General features: G+C 46.9%; 1 protein-coding gene across 1 annotated transcript; it reads right to left on the reverse strand.

The window, feature by feature from the left end:
• Positions 1 to 678: 678 nt before the first annotated feature.
• On the reverse strand, positions 679 to 18584 carry LOC120990623 (zinc finger protein OZF-like). Its single transcript, XM_040419542.1, has 3 exons — positions 18524 to 18584; positions 1207 to 2680; positions 679 to 763 (listed from the first exon to the last, which is right to left on the reverse strand). Exons 1-3 carry the CDS (start codon positions 18582 to 18584, stop codon positions 679 to 681), a joined length of 1620 nt encoding a protein of 539 aa, XP_040275476.1.
• Between the last annotated feature and the right edge of the window lie 3916 nt (positions 18585 to 22500).

Genomic DNA, 22500 nt, shown 5'->3' on the forward strand with positions numbered 1-22500 from the left:
ATAGAAGTTCGCTCAACACTACTTCTGATCCAAGATCCGAAGTTGATTTGTTCCCCAAATTCGTTTTAATGCTGTACAGAGACCTGTTTCCATTTTAAAACAGCAATGCGAAGTCGGCTTTGGTACCGACTGGTACCTCAGTACCAAAGCCAACCTCAGATTGCTGTTTTTAAATATTTTTAAGGTTGTAAAATCAATGGTTGAGGTTCTTCACTAAAGTCTCACGCTACTTTGGACTTAAAGAAGTTGGCCTCACCAAAGCCCATACATGTACGGAGACAGGTCTCTGTACAGCATTAAAACGAAGGTGGTGAATGAATCGACTTCGGATCTTGGAACCGAAGAGCGATTCACTCACCCCTAGTCACAGCGCTAGTAGAAAGTATAATATGAGCCAAAAAGACAATGTCTGTCAGTGACAATAGAAGAGTTTATATTATCTGCAAATACTGTTTGGATGAAATATTAATATGTCCACAAAAGTTCTAAAACAATTCCAATGGAGCGTTGTTACTTCTCCCCAAGTCACTCTGGACTCTCCCGCAGTGTGGGTGGAGGTGTGAATACAGTGATAAGAAGCAAGGTTTATGGGGACAGTTCATCTTCACTGCTCTGGAGGTAAACAAGGCTCTTCTTCTCTTCCTTATATGCACAATACTTTTCCTCCACAGATCTCAATCACAGTTTGGTTGTCTGGAAGATCTGGGCTAATTCTACCCAATAAAAATCCCTCTTACTGGCTTGTTCAAGGTCCATAAATAACCTAATTACAGATAAATTGATTCTAAAATTTAAAAGTGTAACTTGAATTTTACAAAAAAATCCTGATTCTATCAGATTTGAAATGTGTGCGATTTGATTTGGGTCAATCAAGGAGAAGAGATACAATGAAAAAAATACTTTTCCAGGCAATTATAGCAATTTAGTATTGGGTAGAATTTATTTGGACCCGTATCTAATCATATGGGCATGTTAAAATGGTTTCTCACCTTTGTGAATTCTATCATGTTTAATAAGTTTTAATTCTGAACAAGAGTATGGCTTTTCCCTGTGTAACATTTCTGATGTTTAACAAGATATGATTTCTGTGTAAAACTTTTCCCACATTCAGAACATGAATATGGTTTCACTCCTGTGTGAATTCTCAAATGTTTTACAAGATTTGATTTATCTGTAAAACATTTTCCACATTCTGAACATGAAAACGGTTTCTCTCCTGTGTGACTTTTTTCATGTGCAACAAGCGATGATTTCCCTGTAAAACATTTTCCACATTCTGAACATGAAAACGGTTTCTCTCCTGTGTGACTTCTTTCATGTGCAACAAGAATAGATTTCCTTGTAAAACATTTCCCACATTCTGAACATGAATATGGTTTCTTTCCTTTGTGACTTTTTTCATGTGCAACAAACGATGATTTCCCTGTAAAACATTTCCCACATTCTGAACATGAATACGGCTGCTCTCCTGTGTGAAATCTCTGATGTTTACTTAAATGTGTTTGCTGTGTAAAACATTTCCCACATTCTGAACATGAATATGGCTTCTCTCCTGTGTGAATTCTGCTATGTGTAACAAGCTCTGATTTTTGTCTAAAACATTTCCCACATTCTGAACATGAATATGGTTTCTCTCCTGTGTGCATTCTCTCATGCATAACAAGTTGTGATTTATATATAAAATATTTCCCACATTCTGAACATGAATATAGCTTCTCTCCTGTGTGAATTTTCTCATGTATAGCAAGTTGAGTGTTATACGTAAAGCACTTCCCACATTCTGAACATGAATATGGCTTCTCTCCTGTGTGAATTCTGTTATGTGTAACAAGATCAGATTTTTTTCTAAAACATTTCCCACATTCTGAACATGAATATGGTTTCTCTCCTGTGTGCATTCTCTCATGCATAACAAGTTGTGATTTATATATAAAATATTTCCCACATTCTGAACATGAATACGGCTTCTCTCCTGTATGATTTTTCTCATGTATAGCAAGTTGAGTGTAATACGTAAAGCATTTCCCACATTCTAAACATGAATATGGTTTCTCTCCCGTGTGAGATCTCTGATGCTGAATAAGATTTGTTCTTTGTTTAAAGCACTTCCCACATTCTGAACATGAATATGTTTTCTCCCCTGTGTGAATTCTCTGATGTTCAACAAGGTTGTATTTTTGTGAAAAACATTTCCCACATTCTGAACATGAATACGGCTTCTCTCCTGTGTGAAATCTCTGATGTTTAAACAGATTTGCTTTTTGAGTAAAATATATTCCACATTCTGAACATGAATATGGCTTCTCTCCTGTATTACTTCTCTCATGTGCAACAAGATATGATTTATCTGTAAAACATTTCTTGCAATGTGAACAGGAGTATGGTTTCTCTCCTGTATGAATTACTTTGTGTGTAGAAAGACCTAAGCTTTGTATGAACCCTTTACCATAGTGAAACCTTTCACCCCATTTCTGACCTGTACTTGTAACAATCTGTGATTGGTCAGGAGAAGGTTCCTCATGATTAGGATGATTATAGGATAAATCTGTACTGTGAAGTCCTGGATGTACTATATGGGTAATTAAGTTTTCTCCTGAAGAGCACTGCAGGACATCTTCATCTTCCACTTTATAATTTTGTGATAACATGAAGTTTTCCTCAGAATTCTTACTGGGATTTTCTGTGAAGATAAAAATTGAAATTTGTGTTTTTTCCCCCCCAAACTACAGAGTAGACAAACCTATAACATTTCTATTAGGCTGGAAGTGGAACCAGCAGGAAGGGGGAGCATAAGCCATTCCTTTTGAATCCACTACAGGTGTTGGCCAAAAAACTGCACCAAAAACTGCATGTGTGGTTACACCCTTATACATGTTTCTGACTTAGGCCGAATGCACACAGCTGTGGAACACGGACGTGAGCGGTCTGTGGTATCCCGGCCTGGCATCCTGCTGACAGCAGGAGCGCATGGCGTCATTGGTTGCTATTACGCCGTGCGCTTCATGCCGCCGCTGCACTACAGTAATACACTCGTATGACCTATACGAGTGTATTACTGTAGTGCAGCGGCGGCATGAAGCGCACGGCGTCATAGCAACCAATGACGCCGTGAGCTCCTGCTGTCAGCAGGATGCCAGGCCGGGATACCACGGATCGCTCACGTCCATGTTCCACGGCCGTGTGCATTCGGCCTTAGTCCAGGATTCTGTTCTGTGCCTGGTCAAGACTTTATACAGGGAGTGCAGAATTATTAGGCAAGTTGTATTTTTGAGGATTAATTTTATTATTGAACAACCATGTTCTCAATGAACCCAAAAAACTCATTAATATCAAAGCTGAATATTTTTGGAAGTAGTTTTTAGTTTGTTTTTAGTTTTAGCTATTTTAGGGGGATATCTGTGTGTGCAGGTGACTATTACTGTGCATAATTATTAGGCAACTTAACAAAAAGCAAATATATACCCATTTCAATTATTTATTTTTACCAGTGAAACCAATATAACATCTCAACATTCACAAATATACATTTCTGACATTCAAAAACAAAACAAAAACAAATCAGTGACCAATATAGCCACCTTTCTTTGCAAGGACACTCAAAAGCCTGCCATCCATGGATTCTGTCAGTGTTTTGATCTGTTCACCATCAACATTGCGTGCAGCAGCAACCACAGCCTCCCAGACACTGTTCAGAGAGGTGTACTGTTTTCCCTCCTTGTAAATCTCACATTTGATGATGGACCACAGGTTCTCAATGGGGTTCAGATCAGGTGAACAAGGAGGCCATGTCATTAGATTTTCTTCTTTTATACCCTTTCTTGCCAGCCACGCTGTGGAGTACTTGGACGCGTGTGATGGAGCATTGTCCTGCATGAAAATCATGTTTTTCTTGAAGGATGCAGACTTCTTCCTGTACCACTGCTTGAAGAAGGTGTCTTCCAGAAACTGGCAGTAGGACTGGGAGTTGAGCTTGACTCCATCCTCAACCCGAAAAGGCCCCACAAGCTCATCTTTGATGATACCAGCCCAAACCAGTACTCCACCTCCACCTTGCTGGCGTCTGAGTCGGACTGGAGCTCTCTGCCCTTTACCAATCCAGCCACGGGCCCATCCATCTGGCCCATCAAGACTCACTCTCATTTCATCAGTCCATAAAACCTTAGAAAAATCAGTCTTGAGATATTTCTTGGCCCAGTCTTGACGTTTCAGCTTGTGTGTCTTGTTCAGTGGTGGTCGTCTTTCAGCCTTTCTTACCTTGGCCATGTCTCTGAGTATTGCACACCTTGTGCTTTTGGGCACTCCAGTGATGTTGCAGCTCTGAAATATGGCCAAACTGGTGGCAAGTGGCATCTTGGCAGCTGCACGCTTGACTTTTCTCAGTTCATGGGCAGTTATTTTGCGCCTTGGTTTTTCCACACGCTTCTTGCGACCCTGTTGACTATTTTGAATGAAACGCTTGATTGTTCGATGATCACGCTTCAGAAGCTTTGCAATTTTAAGAGTGCTGCATCCCTCTGCAAGATATCTCACTATTTTTGACTTTTCTGAGCCTGTCAAGTCCTTCTTTTGACCCATTTTGCCAAAGGAAAGGAAGTTGCCTAATAATTATGCACACCTGATATAGGGTGTTGATGTCATTAGACCACACCCCTTCTCATTACAGAGATGCACATCACCTAATATGCTTAATTGGTAGTAGGCTTTCGAGCCTATACAGCTTGGAGTAAGACAACATGCATAAAGAGGATGATGTGGTCAAAATACTCATTTGCCTAATAATTCTGCACTCCCTGTATACAGTAAATCATGACTCAAAAATTTGATAAGCCCGGCCAAGTCTGGCAACCTGTCTTCTGTCTGCCAACACATTTTGTTTAGAGCTGAGGCCATGGGTTGCTAGATGGCCGCTAGCACATCCGCAATACCCAGTCCCCATAGCTCTCCGTGCTTTTATTGTGTAAAAAAAACGATTTGATACATATGCAAATTAACCTGAGATGAGTCCTGTCCCTGACTCATCTCACGTTAATTAGCATATGTATCAAATCGTTTTCATTACACAATAAAAGCATACAGAGCTATGGGGACTGCGGATGTGCTAGCGGCGATCTAGCAGCCCATGTCCTCAGCTCTATGCACAAAATCTCGGTGACAGGTTCCTTTTAAATCAAGTCTCTTACTGAAATTGAGAGTAAATACAAAAGAAGAAATAACATGCCCGGCATTAATGTAGGGATGCTGATATTCATGTTGTCCCCTCCAAAAGTAAGTCATAGTCAACTCACCCCGAGAAGCCAGAGAGCGCACCCAGTTTCAGAGCTGACTGTACATATACTAAGGAAAAATTTATGAAGAGAGAATATTTTGAAGTGCATTCCTCCACAGATGGGCTAAGGAAGTTAGGGAGGGAAAGAGAGAGAGAGAAGACCCATTGATAATTTTCCTTTCCTCTCCCCCAGGCAGGTATGTGTGATAAAGTTGCGGGAGTTATTAAATTGAGTGATCTGCACTATACAGGATATCCTTTATCTACGTCCACATTGATTTTTGTACTTTATTGTGTCCACTTTTACGTTTTCATACCGTTTTTGATTGTATTACTGTAACCTTCTGGGGCCAGCATTTTTCTGCGTGTGCATGTGCCCAAGGAATAACCTTCAGCAATAGGACAGACACCAGGGGAGGTTATGCACAGTATATAAAATATGCAGGCACTGAGAATCCAGAGTAAAACCCCAAAACACTTACATTTTTATAATGTTTTATATAAATGAGCACTGGTGTAAATTCCTCCAGAATTTTTATGTGTTTAAAGAAACCTCGTTGTGTGAGTATGACAGACACGTTTCCCGAGTGTGGGAACTGGGCCATTCATGTCCATGTTGTCCTGTTATATTCTGGTTGTAGAATGCTTAGTAAAACCAGGGACCGGTCCACTGAAGAGAAAGGGCTGAGTGGGAGGGCCACGTAGCCAGGCCAAATGGGTCATGTAGAGGGGAGAGAGGAGGAAAGAGGGACATTACAGGAAGCAGAGACAGCCCCTTCTGCTCCACCCTTAACTACATGCTACCTCCATGACAAAAGGTGAGGACATGTGGCTCATGTACATGTAGTGTTCTCCACATATCACAAGCACTTATGGGTCATTTACAAACAGATATACGCCACTTTTTGGCGCAAAAGGTTGTTATGTCAGATGAAAATTCCCCAAAGCTCATATTTAAGAGCCTAAATGGTCTGACGACAAAAGGGTCTAAGCAGCATTTAGGGGATTTATCAAAGAGCTAATGGGGAGGAAACAAAAGTAGCGGATTTTGGTGTAGACTGCTAACAGCAATTGTGCATCCCTTTACCCTCCTAACAGTCCCGTTACAATAGGAAAAACCCTCCCAAAAATGTCACTTTTTTATTGTAGATTTTTTTATTGTGTCTGTGGTAAATCTTGCTGGCCCACAACTCATGTGACACTGTTGTGTTTTAATCCCTTAGTGACATAATTAATTTTAGCCTTAAAGGGAGTCTGTCAGCACATTTAACCCTTTTTAACAGTTCCCATAGCGCTGTAGCCGCAACACAGATGATTAAAACGGTACCTTTATATGCTTTTGTGGACTTGAGGGCTCGCAAGTGCCCAGGGGCGGCGTCCACCACGTTGGTGCCCAGGCATCTCTGCCTCTTCGGCTCTTATCCCCGCCCAGCCTCTTCCTCTGCCCGCCCATCTGTTTTCTCTCCCCCTCAGCGAGATCCCGCGCCTGCGCGCTGACTTCCTTGGCCAGGGCATGCGCACTGCGATGCCCATTGCTGGCACGGCATCGCAGTAGCTTATGCTCATGCGCCGGCTAACGGATCATACAGAGAAGTAAATTTATCTGTATGATCCGTTAGCCGGCGCATGTGCCTAAGCTACTGCGATGCAGTACCAGCAATGGGCATCGCAGTGCGCATGCCCCGGCCAAGGAAGTCAGCGCGCAGGCGCGGGATCTCGCTGAGGGGGAGAGAAAACAGATGGACGGGCAGAGGAAGAGGCTGGGCGGGGATAAGAGCCGAAGAGGCAAAGATGCCCCTGGGCACCAACGTGGTGGACGCCGCCCCTGGGCACTTGCGAGCCCTCAAGTCCACAAAAGCATATAAAGGTACCGTTTTAATCATCTGTGTTGCGGCTACAGCGCTATGGGAACTGTTAAAAAGGGGTAAATGTGCTGACAGACTCCCTTTAAGGACCAATAATATTTTCCCCCTTTGTGTTCAGTAGTCATAACTTTTTAATTTTTTCTTCTATATTTTAATTTTATTTTGCGGGATTAGTTGGGGTATATATATTGTATTAAATAACATTATTTTATTTTTAGGGGGAAAGAAAACAACTGCAATTTTTACATTATTTTGTGGAATTTTTTTTACAATGTTCACTATGGGGTAAGAATAACAATTTTATTACCGTATATACTCGAGTATAAGACGAGTTTTTTGGCACATATTTTTGTGCTCAAAAAGCCCCCTCGTCTTATACTCGAGTCTAGGTCTTAGCTCCGGTAATAGCAGGCAGTGCGGGGGGCGGCGCTCACTCACTGACGTCACGCGCCTGCGCCGCCTAGTGGGAGCAGGCGCGTGACGTCAGTGAGTGAGCGCCGCCCCCCGCACTGCCTGCTATTACCGGAGCAAAGACAAAGTAAGATATCCAAAGTTAAAGGTTACTGATTAGTTTAAATATACTGCTGTGAGCGTCGGGGAGGGGGATCTGTGGATGGCACTGTAGGGGGATCTGTGGATGGCACTGTTTAGGGGGGGGGATCTGTGGATGGCACTGTTTAGGGGGGAGATCTGTGGATGGCACTGTTTAGGGGGGAGATCTGTGGATGGCACTGTTTAGGGGGGAGATCTGTGGATGGCACTGTTTAGGGGGGAGATCTGTGGATGGCTCCCTGTATTTAATGCAGAGTGTGTGTGTATATAATGCACACACTCTGCATTAAATACAGGGAGTCACCCTCTTGCAGATGTGTGTATATAATGTAGAGTGTGTGCATTATATACACATACACTCTGCATTATAGCTGCATTTCCCACCCTAGTCTTATACTCGAGTCAATCATTTTTCCCATTTTTTTGGGGGTAAAATTAGGGGCCTCGGCTTATACTCGGGTCGGCTTATACTCGAGTATATACGGGTATGTGGGTCCGTACACTCATTATAATACCACATTTCTATATAATTTTACTATTTTCCCTTTCCTCCTGCATCTGTAAGCTCTGCAACTGCCCCCCTCCTCCTCCAGACTGACAGGGAGGGGGCAGCTGCTTTATCTGCTCATATCTCTGGTTTGTTACCAGCTAAAGATATGGTCTTTGCATTGGCTGAAAGCTGACAGCAATATCTTCAGTACATGGGGAGATATCACTGTTAGAAATCGTGATGCAGTGAATGTAGCTGAAAATGAAAACCGGTTTTACCTGCGATTATTCCCGACTCGATTTAGAACAGTGATATCTCCTCTGTTGCTTGGACTAATGCTCTCATTTTGGTCTTATATGAAAGCTTTTGAACTGAGTGTACCTTGTTGTAGTTATTTAAAACATAACATTTAATTCATTTAGTTTTAAGATATTGAGACACTAAGTTAAAACAATGCTAAAGGTGCACTGCTTTACTGGAAGGGTGTCAGGTATGACTGGCAGCTCTAGTCCCATATACGTCAAGCGGCACTTTGTCAGAGGGGGCGCTTAAACAATATCTTAATGGGGGGATGCTCGGCCTGGGTTCTTTCCCTATATAAGCTAACTCAGGAAGCTGGGAGAACCCTAACAGGCTGTATTTCCGGGCACCCGCCCTGAAAAGGGCGACCCCCAGCCGCTGGAACCTTAGGTCTATTGCTGTCCAGCCCTAACAATAGTCCTTCCTAATATGCAAATGTCCGACGCGTTTCACCATAAAGAATTATGGTTCTTCAGGGACAAAAGCTGTATCGTCGGGGCGTCTGGTGCAGTGGCAGCGCTCCCGCACGTATATTAAGGCAGTGGCAAGTAATGCGTCTATGTGTCCATTTTTTATAGCGCTTCAACCCTGCCCATCTGATTAATTAACCTATGGTTGCAGAGTGAGCGCTCCATTGACCCCTCCCACTTACTTGTCATGCCGTCCTGAGCGAATGCGCGCGATCCTTGGGCCACGATGCTCAGTTATGCCCAGTCAGCAGCGCCTCGCTCGCAACCGGAAATGACGTCAGTGGTAAGCGTGTTAGTTGTGATGGGGATCTAGCATCGCGTCCCCGGCAGGTCCTTGCAGGATAAACTATTTACATGCATATGCCCACGGAAGCAAATATAATCAATCAACGAACATGTATTTAGAGTCTGCTAGGTGGGCACATATACATTTTGAGTCCCTCCTGGCAGACACATATATGATCTTATCTCTGAAGAGTGCACTAAATTAGAGATAGTAACACACAAATATATACAGGTCCTTGTAGGACACAGTGTCCGTGTGTGTTTACCATCCTAGACAAATATATAGCGATGGATGATACTTAAAAATGATCTGCTAGGTGGACACAGACGTTTTACAATTCAATCTCTGAGAGACAGACTACATTTGAAAAATTGGCACATAAAACTGTGCATCATTCCTCCCATGTCTGTCGAGGTAGCAAGATGTTCATGGAGATCCAGCACAGTCAACAAACAAATGTATTTGACACGATACCATGATTTGGTCAGATGAATGTTGAATTTATTACAAGAATGGCTTATATGAAATATATTCATTTAGGCCCTTCTGTGTCACGGAGTTTAGTCTATATGTCCATTTAGTTTCGGCTCGCAGGATCATCTTATCCCTGCCTCCGCCTCTCTTTGGTTTGGGGACATGTTGTATCCCTATAAATTTGAGGCAGCTGGTGTCGCCTCCGTGGCATTGCAAGATGTGGCGTGCCACTGATGTGTCTTTTTCATTAAGGACGTCATTAACATGATCTCTTATCCGTCTCCTAAATTCCCGTTTCGTCTTGCCCACATAGTCCAGTGGGCAAGTACATTGGGCCAGGTAGACCACACCAGTAGTGAGACAGTTTATAAAGTCTCTGATGGTGTATTCCTTATTTGTATAGGAGCAGACAAATATTTTTGTTTTTCGGATCTGGCTACATGCTGTTCAGCTACCACATTTGAAGGTCCCCAAGGGTTTTCTAGAGAGCCAGTTCCCAGGTCTCTCAGGTGGCTGGAAGTGGCTATTGACTAATCTGTCCCTCAAACTGCGCCCCTTTCTGAATGTTATCTGGGGGTATGATCCTAGAACCTTATCTAAATCTGGGTCCGCTTTTAAAATATCCCAGTGTCCGCTGTCGAAGGTACCAATAATTCGGATATTATTCTGACCTGTGGCATTTGCTGTTCTCTGTTTTTTAGGGATGAGGAGCTGGTACCGTTTTTCATTGCACGCAATTTCATAAGCCGTACATAAAACTCAGTCGGGAAAACCTCTCCCCCTAAACCTCATTTTCAGATCTGATGCCTGTTTTTTAAACTTTTTCATTGTGGAACAGTTTCTCCGGAGTCTAAAATATTGGCCCTTGGGAATTCCTTTGCGTAAGGGGAAAGGATGTGCGCTGTCCCAGCGGAGGAGGCTTCTGCCAGCTGTGCTTTTACGGTAGACCGAGGTGACAATGCTCTGGTTTGTGCCTCTTTCAATCTACATCAAGGAATGGTAATGCAGGTCATTGTCATTGATAATCTTCACAAAATCCGCAAAGGATTCTTCGGTCCCTCTCCATAGAACAAACACATCGTCTATGAACCTCCAGCCAAAGGACTACTTTATCCTGCCACCTTTCCATTTCTTCAGACCCAATGTAATTGGCCTCCCACCAGCCCAGGAGTAGATTTGCATACGAGGGCGCACAGGAACTGCCCATCGCGGTACCCCTGAGCTGGTGGTTGTGGCGGTCGTCAAAGATAAAGTAGTTCTTTGTAAGGCTGAAGTTCAATAGATCCAAGACAAACTTATTATGTGCTGTCAGTCTTTTGTCATTGATAAATAGTACTCCTCCGCATTTAAACCCAGATTGTGTCTAATGGAACTGTAGAGTGCCTCTACATCTATGGACGCAAAGATTATTGTGTCATCCAGACATATACCATTTAGTCTCAACAAGAGATCAGATGTGTCCCCTATAGAAGATGGGAGTGCTGTTACAAATGGTTGAATAATCTTGTCCACATAGATGCCTACGTTTTGCCCCAGACTCCCTACCCCTGATACTATTGGGCGTCCTCTAAGGGGACTAGTGCCTTTGTGTATCTTGGGCAGGGAATAAAATGTAGCCGTGACCGGGTGTTGTGGCAGGAGGAAATCCATCTCCGACTCATTTATCAGTTTTTCTCGAAAACCTCTGTTGAGAATCTCTCCCAATTCAAGGAAACACATGGGACCGGGATCTTTGGGTAGTAGTTCATATGACTCCCTATTTCCCAGGATGTCTAAACACATCTTCTTGTATTTCCCTGTGTCCATTAGGACTAAATTGCCCCCCTTATCACATTCCGGTCACATTCTAATACTTTAAGGGCCTGGTATTCATTTTTCTTCAGATTGTTCCTGCCCCTAGTGGCTTGAATTTGCTCTAGGTCTCTGGAAACCAATTTATGTAAAATGGATATGCTTGAGTCTGGTAGAGGAGGTGGCATCTGTGTGCCGTTTTGGTTTTAACTGTGTGAAGGGGCCTTCAACCCTATCTCTTTCTCCTTCCTCCAGCAGGGAGGGAGATCTCGTCAGCGGATAGTTTGTGGGAGGAGAGGTTAATCATTTCCAATTTAGTACTTATTTTAGCTACTATCCCCCCTACACTTTGTTCCGGAGTTGATAAGGTGCTTGCATGGGGGGTTGAACTAAAAAAGTAGAGGATGACGCAGAAGGTAAGGGGCCAGTTGGGCTGCATGTTTGATAACTTCCTGTATTATTTTTTCTGTAGCTCTTGTCTGTCCCCTGCCTCCTCTACCTCTATTTCTTTGTCCTCTCCCTCCTCCTCTAGTTGTTCTACTTTGTTCAGTTTCTGAACCCTCAGCCTCTGATGATGATGATACCTCGCTTTGACCCTCTCTCTGTGTACTTTTATTCAGAAAGAGGCATGCTCTGTTTCCTTAGAACTCGGTGGAGTCCCTCAAATATTGCTGGTGTTTGCGTTCCCTGACCATGTACTGAAATCTGTCTACGGTATTTTGAAGATATTCCTCTTTTTTATGGAATTGTGCTTCGTCCTTAAATTTAAGTGCTTGTTCCCTGAGGTTATTCACCTTTTTTTGTTTGGAGTCAAGATGAACTTTCTCCTCTTCAAGGAGGAGACGCATAAATCTACGTGAGCTACCTGTAGCCTCCTCCTCCCATTCTTATATCAAGCTGGTATTTCTAAGTCTATCACCTGGGGTGAGGTTGATTCTGATGCCTTTTGGTACAATATTTTCTTTGAAATAGCGCCATTGTACCTGATTGGAACCTCACAATGACATTTTGGGGTGCCTATGGCCAGACAGATGGAGACCCAGCCTCGTCTCAACCACTTAGATGTTGCTACACATATGATGGACATTTCCATTATGAATCCAGTGTATTCATCAGATATGGGCTCCCCTCCCCCCTCATACTACTGACTGACAGTGATAGGGAGAAAGCTGTCAATCAGCGGCAGGTGGGCAGTAAGAGCCTCATCTCCGGACTCCTAGCACTCACACTGCACTGCCACCATCAGTGACTTCTCCAGAACTACTGCAGAGTCACAGATATGTGATAGACCAGAGACATCAGCTGTCACCGCTCAGATAGGGGGCATAAGGGGGGAAAGGTTCCCTCCATAGACCTTATAGGAGACCCCCAGAAGACATGTTCCCGGAGAGCTGTATAGTGGGCACTAGATTATAGACATCAGCCTGTCACCGCTCAGAGAGGGGGCATAAGGGGGGAAAGGTTCTCTCCATAGACCCTTATAGGAGACCCCCAGAAGACATGTCCCCGGAGAGCTGTATAGTGGGCACTAGGTTATAGACATCAGCCAGTCACCGCTCAGAGAGGGGGCATAAGGGGGGGAAAGGTTCCCTCCATAGACCCTTATAGGAGACCCCCAGAAGACATGTTCCCGGAGAGCTGTATAGTGGGCACTAGATTATAGACATCAGCCGGTCACCGCTCAGAGAGGGGGCATAAGGGGGGAAAGGTTCCCTCATAGACCCTTATAGGAGACCCCCAGAAGACATGTTCCCGGAGAGCTGTATAGTGGGCACTAGATTATAGACATCAGCCGGTCACCGCTCAGAGAGGGGGCATAAGGGGGGAAAGGTTCCCTCCATAGACCCTTATAGGAGACCCCCCAGAAGACATGTTCCCGGAGAGCGGTATAGTGGGCACTAGATTATAGACATCAGCCGTCACCGCTCAGAGAGGGGGCATAAGGGAGGAAAGGTTCCCTCCATAGACCCTTATAGGAGACCCCCAGAAGACATGTTCCCGGAGAGCTGTATAGTGGGCACTAGATTATAGACATCAGCCGGTCACCGCTCAGAGAGGGGGCATAAGGGGGGAAAGGTTCCCTCCATAGACCCTTATAGGAGACCCCCAGAAGACATGTTCCCGGAGAGCTGTATAGTGGGCACTAGATTATAGACATCAGCCGGTCACCGCTCAGAGAGGGGGGATAAGGGGGGAAAGGTTCCCTCCATAGACCCTTATAGGAGACCCCCAGAAGACATGTTCACGGAGAGCTGTATAGTGGGCACTAGATTATAGACATCAGCCGGTCACCGCTCAGAGAGGGGGCATAAGGGGGGAAAGGTTCCCTCATAGACCCTTATAGGAGACCCCCAGAAGACATGTTCCCGGAGAGCTGTATAGTGGGCACTAGATTATAGACATCAGCCGGTCACCGCTCAGAGAGGGGGCATAAGGGGGGAAAGGTTCCCTCCATAGACCCTTATAGGAGACCCCCCAGAAGACATGTTCCCGGAGAGCGGTATAGTGGGCACTAGATTATAGACATCAGCCGTCACCGCTCAGAGAGGGGGCATAAGGGAGGAAAGGTTCCCTCCATAGACCCTTATAGGAGACCCCCAGAAGACATGTTCCCGGAGAGCTGTATAGTGGGCACTAGATTATAGACATCAGCCGGTCACCGCTCAGAGAGGGGGCATAAGGGGGGAAAGGTTCCCTCCATAGACCCTTATAGGAGACCCCCAGAAGACATGTTCCCGGAGAGCTGTATAGTGGGCACTAGATTATAGACATCAGCCGGTCACCGCTCAGAGAGGGGGCATAAGGGGGGAAAGGTTCCTCCATAGACCCTTATAGGAGACCCCCAGAAGACATGTTCCCGGAGAGCTGTATAGTGGGCACTAGATTATAGACATCAGCCGTCACCGCTCAGAGAGGGGGCATAAGGGGGGAAGGTTCCCTCCATAGACCCTTATAGGAGACCCCCAGAAGACATGTTCCCGGAGAGCTGTATAGTGGGCACTAGATTATAGACATCAGCCGGTCACCGCTCAGAGAGGGGGCATAAGGGGGAAAAGGTTCTCTCCATAGACCCTTATAGGAGACCCCCAGAAGACATGTTCCCGGAGAGCTGTATAGTGGGCACTAGATTATAGACATCAGCCGTCACCGCTCAGAGAGGGGGCATAAGGGGGGAAAGGTTCCCTCCATAGACCCTTATAGGAGACCCCCAGAAGACATGTTCCCGGAGAGCTGTATAGTGGGCACTAGATTATAGACATCAGCCGGTCACCGCTCAGAGAGGGGGCATAAGGGGGGGAAGGTTCCCTCCATAGACCCTTATAGGAGACCCCCAGAAGACATGTTCCCGGAGAGCTGTATAGTGGGCACTAGATTATAGACATCAGCCGGTCACCGCTCAGAGAGGGGGCATAAGGGGGAAAGGTTCCCTCCATAGACCCTTATAGGAGACCCCCAGAAGACATGTTCCCGGAGAGCTGTATAGTGGGCACTAGATTATAGACATCAGCCTGTCACCGCTCAGAGAGGGGGCATAAGGGGGGAAAGGTTCCCTCCATAGACCCTTATAGGAGACCCCCAGAAGACATGTTCCCGGAGAGCTGTATAGTGGGCACTAGATTATAGACATCAGCCGGTCACCGCTCAGAGAGGGGGCATAAGGGGGGAAAGGTTCTCTCATAGACCCTTATAGGAGACCCCCAGAAGACATGTTCCCGGAGAGATGTATAGTGGGCACTAGATTATAGACATCAGCCGGTCACCACTCAGAGAGGGGGCATAAGGGGGGAAAGGTTCCTTCATAGACCCTTATAGGAGACCCCCAGAAGACATGTTCCCGGAGAGCTGTATAGTGGGCACTAGATTATAGACATCAGCCGTCACCGCTCAGAGAGGGGGCATAAGGGGGGAAAGGTTCCCTCCATAGACCCTTATAGGAGACCCCCCAGAAGACATGTTCCCGTAGAGCTGTATAGTGGGCACTAGATTATAGACATCAGCCGTCACCGCTCAGAGAGGGGGCATAAGGGGGGGAAGGTTCCCTCCATAGACCCTTATAGGAGACCCCCAGAAGACATGTTCCCGGAGAGCTGTATAGTGGGCACTAGATTATAGACATCAGCCGGTCACCGCTCAGAGAGGGGGCATAAGGGGGAAAGGTTCCCTCCATAGACCCTTATAGGAGACCCCCAGAAGACATGTTCCCGGAGAGCTGTATAGTGGGCACTAGATTATAGACATCAGCCGGTCACCGCTCAGAGAGGGGGCATAAGGGGGGAAGGTTCCCTCCATAGACCCTTATAGGAGACCCCCAGAAGACATGTTCCCGGAGAGCTGTATAGTGGGCACTAGATTATAGACATCAGCCGTCACCGCTCAGAGAGGGGGCATAAGGGGGAAAGGGTCCCTCCATAGACCCTTATAGGAGACCCCCAGAAGACATGTTCCCAGAGAGCTGTATAGTGGGCACTAGATTATAGACATCAGCCGGTCACCGCTCAGAGAGGGGGCATAAGGGGGGAAGGTTCCCTCCATAGACCCTTATAGGAGACCCCCAGAAGACATGTTCCCGGAGAGCTGTATAGTGGGCACTAGATTATAGACATCAGCCGGTCACCGCTCAGAGAGGGGGCATAAGGGGGGGGGGGAAGGTTCCCTCATAGACCCTTATAGGAGACCCCCAGAAGACATGTTCCCGGAGAGCTGTATAGTGGGCACTAGATTATAGACATCAGCCGGTCACCGCTCAGAGAGGGGGCATAAGGGGGGAAAGGTTCCCTCATAGACCCTTATAGGAGACCCCCAGAAGACATGTTCCCGGAGAGCTGTATAGTGGGCACTAGATTATAGACATCAGCCGGTCACCGCTCAGAGAGGGGGCATAAGGGGGGAAAGGTTCCCTCATAGACCCTTATAGGAGACCCCCAGAAGACATGTTCCCGGAGAGCTGTATAGTGGGCACTAGATTATAGACATCAGCCGTCACCGCTCAGAGAGGGGGCATAAGGGGGGAAAGGTTCCCTCCATAGACCCTTATAGGAGACCCCCAGAAGACATGTTCCCGGAGAGCTGTATAGTGGGCCCTAGATTATAGACATCAGCCTGTCACCGCTCAGAGAGGGGGCATAAGGGGGGAAAGGTTCCCTCCATAGACCCTTATAGGAGACCCCCAGAAGACATGTTCCCGGAGAGCTGTATAGTGGGCACTAGGTTATAGACATCAGCCGTCACCGCTCAGAGAGGGGGCATAAGGGGGGAAAGGTTCCCTCCATAGACCCTTATAGGAGACCCCCAGAAGACATGTTCCCGGAGAGCTGTATAGTGGGCACTAGATTATAGACATCGGCCGGTCACCGCTCAGAGAGGGGGCATAAGGGGGGAAAGGTTCTCTCCATAGACCCTTATAGGAGACCCCCAGAAGACATGTTCCCGGAGAGCTGTATAGTGGGCACTAGGTTATAGACATCAGCCGGTCACCGCTCAGAGAGGGGGCATAAGGGGGGAAAGGTTCTCTACATAGACCCTTATAGGAGACCCCCAGAAGACATGTTCCCGGAGAGCTGTATAGTGGGCACTAGATTATAGACATCAGCCGGTCACCGCTCAGAGAGGGGGCATAAGGGGGGGAAGGTTCCCTCCATAGACCCTTATAGGAGACCCCCAGAAGACATGTTCCCGGAGAGCTGTATAGTGGGCACTAGATTATAGACATCAGCCGTCACCGCTCAGAGAGGGGGCATAAGGGGGGAAAGGTTCCCTCCATAGACCCTTATAGGAGACCCCCAGAAGACATGTTCCCGGAGAGCTGTATAGTGGGCACTAGATTATAGACATCAGCCGGTCACCGCTCAGAGAGGGGGCATAAGGCGGGAAAGGTTCCCTCCATAGACCCTTATAGGAGACCCCCAGAAGACATGTCCCCGGAGAGCTGTATAGTGGGCACTAGATTATAGACATCAGCCGTCACCGCTCAGAGAGGGGGGCATAAGGGGGAAAGGTTCTCTCCATAGACCCTTATAGGAGACCCCCAGAAGACATGTTCCCGGAGAGCTGTATAGTGGGCACTAGATTATAGACATCAGCCTGTCACCGCTCAGAGAGGGGGCATAAGGGGGGAAAGGTTCCTCCATAGACCCTTATAGGAGACCCCCAGAAGACATGTTCCCGGAGAGCTGTATAGTGGGCACTAGATTATAGACATCAGCCGGTCACCGCTCAGAGAGGGGGCATAAGGGGGGAAAGGTTCCCTCTATAGACCCTTATAGGAGACCCCCAGAAGACATGTTCCCGGAGAGCTGTATAGTGGGCACTAGATTATAGACATCAGCCGGTCACCGCTCAGAGAGGGGGCATAAGGGGGGGAAGGTTCCCTCCATAGACCCTTATAGGAGACCCCCAGAAGACATGTTCCCGGAGAGCTGTATAGTGGGCACTAGGTTATAGACATCTGACTGCTGATATCACAGCCTAAGGTTGTTCTATAGGAAAGTCCTGAAGACAACATGTCCCCCTGTGACTTGTATGCAGAGTTGTCAGGAGACCTTGTGTGTTGTCAGATGTCTCCTCAGTTCTTGCCCCCAGCCTCATGTATGAAATATACAAGTAAGATGAGGAGTTTTCTTCTCCGCTGTTATTTTTGGGGGATTTCTTCACCAATTTATTTGATTTAAAGGAAATCACCAAAATGTCAGGATTTATTGTAATATCTGCTGACGAGCCCAAAATAATACTTAACCCTTTCCTGCACAATGCCGTACATCTAGTTCCTCACAATAGCACAGACACAAAATCTGTGCCCTCATAGTCCCCAGTGGGTGTGTGGATGTGACTGACCGTCATGTCCTGCAGGAACAGCCGGGATCAGAGAAGAATCTGATCAGAGATCGCCGTCAGCTGGATAAGGGGAACACTTCATGATGTGATGGAGACATCTCCAATCAGAGAGCAGCAGCCGGTGATCAGATTCTCCTCCTGCCCTGAAGGCACCAAGGACAGAATCTGAAGTCACTTTCTCCATTCATGATTCCATACCTGTGGTGACATCTCCTGGAATGTCCTCCTCCACCTCACTCTTACACGGGGGATCGTCCATCATCCTCTTTTCTTCATCCTCCACTTTAATATCAGTCACATCTTCCCCCTGATTTGTCATCTGTAACAATTCAGTACAATACAGCAGACAGGTGGGAAATCTAACAGATCCACAGAAGAGACCCCCACAATCTATGACCCCTCTATGACTGCAGGACCCCCCTATATAGATGTGTATAGGGCTCAGCTCCATCTACCTGAGGGTTCTCTGGGACCTTCTCCTCTGGACAGTCCTGGGAATACAGAGGACGGGGACATCTCTCTGGTGGATTTCTCCTCCTGGATCCATCTGTGGAAACACAAGCACACAGTGACTGAACACATGGCCTCCTGTAGATCTGTCTATAGATCAGACTCTTCTCTCAGCTCCTTCACTTCTAGGTTTAGTGATCGGAGGAGATAACACTGGAGGGTTTCCTAATATCTCCCTCTGACAGAAGCTCCGACGTCAGGCTCTATACACACACGTGTATACACTGCACATGACGGCTCTTACCTTGTGATATAAGAGGCTGGTGCTCCTCCATTACATGTCACTGCACACACGTGTATACACTGCACATGACGGCTCTTACCTTGTGATATAAGAGGCTGGTGCTCCTCCATTACATGTCACTGCACACACGTGTATACACTGCACATGACGGCTCTTACCTTGTGATATAAGAGGCTGGAGCTCCTCCATTACATGTCACTGCACACACGTGTACACACTGCACATGACGGGTCTTACCTTGTGATATAAGAGGCTGGAGCTCCTCCATTACATGTCACTGCACACACGTGTACACACTGCACATGACGGCTCTTACCTTGTGATATAAGAGGCTGGTGGTCCTCCATTACATGTCACTGCACACATGTGTATACACTGCACATGACGGCTCTTACCTTGTGATATAAGAGGCTGGTGCTCCTCCATTACATGTCACTGCACACACGTGTATACACTGCACATGACGGCTCTTACCCTGTGATATAAGAGGCTGGTGCTCCTCCATTACATGTCACTGCACACACGTGTATACACTGCACATGGCGGCTCTTACCTTGTGATATAAGAGGCTGGTGCTCCTCCATTACATGTCACTGCACACACGTGTATACACTGCACATGACGGGTCTTACCCTGTGATATAAGAGGCTGGTGCTCCTCCATTACATGTCACTGCACACACGTGTATACACTGCACATGACGGGTCTTACCTTGTGATATAAGAGGCTGGTGCTCCTCCATTACATGTCACTGCACACACGTGTATACACTGCACATGACGGCTCTTACCTTGTGATATAAGAGGCTGGTGCTCCTCCATTACATGTCACTGCACACACGTGTATACACTGCACATGACGGCTCTTACCCTGTGATATAAGAGGCTGGTGCTCCTCCATTACATGTCACTGCACACACCTGTATACACTGCACATGACGGGTCCTACCTTGTGATATAAGAGGCTGGTGCTCCTCCATTACATGTCACTGCACACACGTGTATACACTGCACATGACGGCTCTTACCTTGTGATATAAGAGGCGGGTGCTCCTCCATTACATGTCACTGCACACACGTGTACACACTGCACATGACGGCTCTTACCTTGTGATATAAGAGGCTGGTGATCCTCCATTACATGTCACTGCACACACGTGTATACACTGCACATGACGGCTCTTACCCTGTGATATAAGAGGCTGGTGCTCCTCCATTACATGTCACTGCACACACGTGTATACACTGCACATGACGGCTCTTACCTTGTGATATAAGAGGCTGGTGCTCCTCCATTACATGTCACTGCACACACGTGTATACACTGCACATGACGGCTCTTACCTTGTGATATAAGAGGCTGGTGCTCCTCCATTACATGTCACTGCACACACGTGTATACACTGCACATGACGGCTCTTACCTTGTGATATAAGAGGCTGGTGCTCCTCCATTACATGTCACTGCACATACGTGTATACACTGCACATGACGGCTCTTACCTTGTGATATAAGAGGCTGGTGCTCCTCCATTACATGTCACTGCACACACGTGTATACACTGCACATGACGGCTCTTACCCTGTGATATAAGAGGCTGGTGCTCCTCCATTACATGTCACTGCACACACGTGTATACACTGCACATGACGGCTCTTACCTTGTGATATAAGAGGCTGGTGCTCCTCCATTACATGTCACTGCACACACGTGTATACACTGCACATGACGGCTCTTACCTTGTGATATAAGAGGCTGGTGCTCCTCCATTACATGTCACTGCACACACGTGTATACACTGCACATGACGGCTCTTACCCTGTGATATAAGAGGCTGGAGCTCCTCCATTACATGTCACTGCACACACGTGTACACACTGCACATGACGGCTCTTACCTTGTGATATAAGAGGCTGGTGCTCCTCCATTACATGTCACTGCACACACGTGTATACACTGCACATGACGGCTCTTACCTTGTGATATAAGAGGCTGGTGCTCCTCCATTACATGTCACTGCACACACGTGTATAGAGTTGTTGCGATACCAAATTTTTGATTCGGTTTCGATACCATGAAAAAGTATTGCGATACTCGATACCATTCGATACCACGCGAAAAAAATAAACAAAAAAAGCCACGTGCATTCCTCATTTTTAAAAATGGCGAATCGCGCAGTTTTTATTTTATTTTTTCTGTTCCGGCATTCACCACCTAGATTTTTTTTTTATATTTTAATAGTTTGGACTTTTCTGACGTGGCGATGTAATATGTTTATTTAAATATTTTATATGTGAAATTGGGAAAAGGGGGGTGATTTATACTTCATATTTTAGTGTTTTTTTTTTTTAACTTTTTATTTAATAACTATTTCCCCCCTTAGGGGCTAGAACCTGGGATCTTTCATCCCTTTTCCTATTCACCCTGATAGATCTCTATCAGGGTGAATAGGACTCCACACTGTCCCTGCTGCTCTGTGCTTTGTGCACACAGCATCAGGGATGTTACCATGGCAACCAGGGCTTCTGTAGCGTCCTGGCTGCCATGGTAACCGATCGGAGCCCCAGGCTTACACAGCTGGGGCTCCGATCAGAAGCTGCCACTGCACCACCAATGAGGGGGAGTGGAGAGGTCCCTGTGGCCACTGCCACCAATGATTTTAATACTGGAGGGTTGAGAGGGGCCGGCGCACTGTGCCACCAATGATTTTAATGGGATGGGGGGATTGAGGGGGGGGGCACACTGCACCACCAATGATTTTACCCCTTTATACAGGAGGCGGGTACTAGCAGATCAGCGGCAGTTAACTGCCGCTGATCGCAGCTCCCTGTCAGGGGCAGGGTGCCGGCAATGCGATTCTGCTGCCGGCACCCGCCTCCTGTATGTGTTAAAGACTGACTACTGTATATGAGTCCAGACTTTCACTATTAGGCCACACAGAGCGGCGCCCAGCGATGTCTCAGCACTCACCATTTAGTCCTGGGCGCCGCTCCGTTCGCCCGCAGTGCCCCATTACTGTCTCCTCTCCTGCTCCACATGCTGCTGATTACTATCGGAGCGATGGGAGGAGACATCAGCTTCACTAGTGGGCGTTCCTTCTCCCTGGCTGTAGCGCTGTCCAATCGCAGCGCAGGGAAAAGGAACGCCCACTAGTGAAGCTGATGTCTCCTCCCATCGCTCCGATAGTAATCCTATCATTGGTGGCGCAGTGCGCCCGCCCCTCCTCCGCCCCTCTCTTCTCATTGCCGCCCCTCCTCCGCCCCTCTCTTCTCATTGCCGCCCCTCCTCCGCCCCTCTCTTCTCATTGGTGGCAGCGGCAGCAGCACAGGGGGAGGGAGGACAGCTTCCTTCTCCCCGTGCTGCTGAGAGAGAACATGAGCGCGCCGATAGCAGCGCGCTCATGTTCAGAGATACTAGACTGC

This window comes from Bufo bufo, chromosome 2, assembly GCF_905171765.1.
Source record: "Bufo bufo chromosome 2, aBufBuf1.1, whole genome shotgun sequence".
NCBI classification, from domain to species: domain Eukaryota; kingdom Metazoa; phylum Chordata; class Amphibia; order Anura; family Bufonidae; genus Bufo; species Bufo bufo.

Coding starts and splice junctions, on each gene's coding strand:
- LOC120990623 (XM_040419542.1), bottom strand. CDS start 18,584: ATGGACGATCCCCCGTGTAAGAGTGAGGTGGAGGAGGACATTCCAGGA. Junction 2,681..18,523: donor TCCAGGAGATGTCACCACAG/GTATGGAATCAT, acceptor TTATCTTCACAG/AAAATCCCAGTAAGAATTCT. Junction 764..1,206: donor AGTCACACAGGAGAGAAACC/GTTTTCATGTTC, acceptor ATCTGTAATTAG/GTTATTTATGGACCTTGAAC.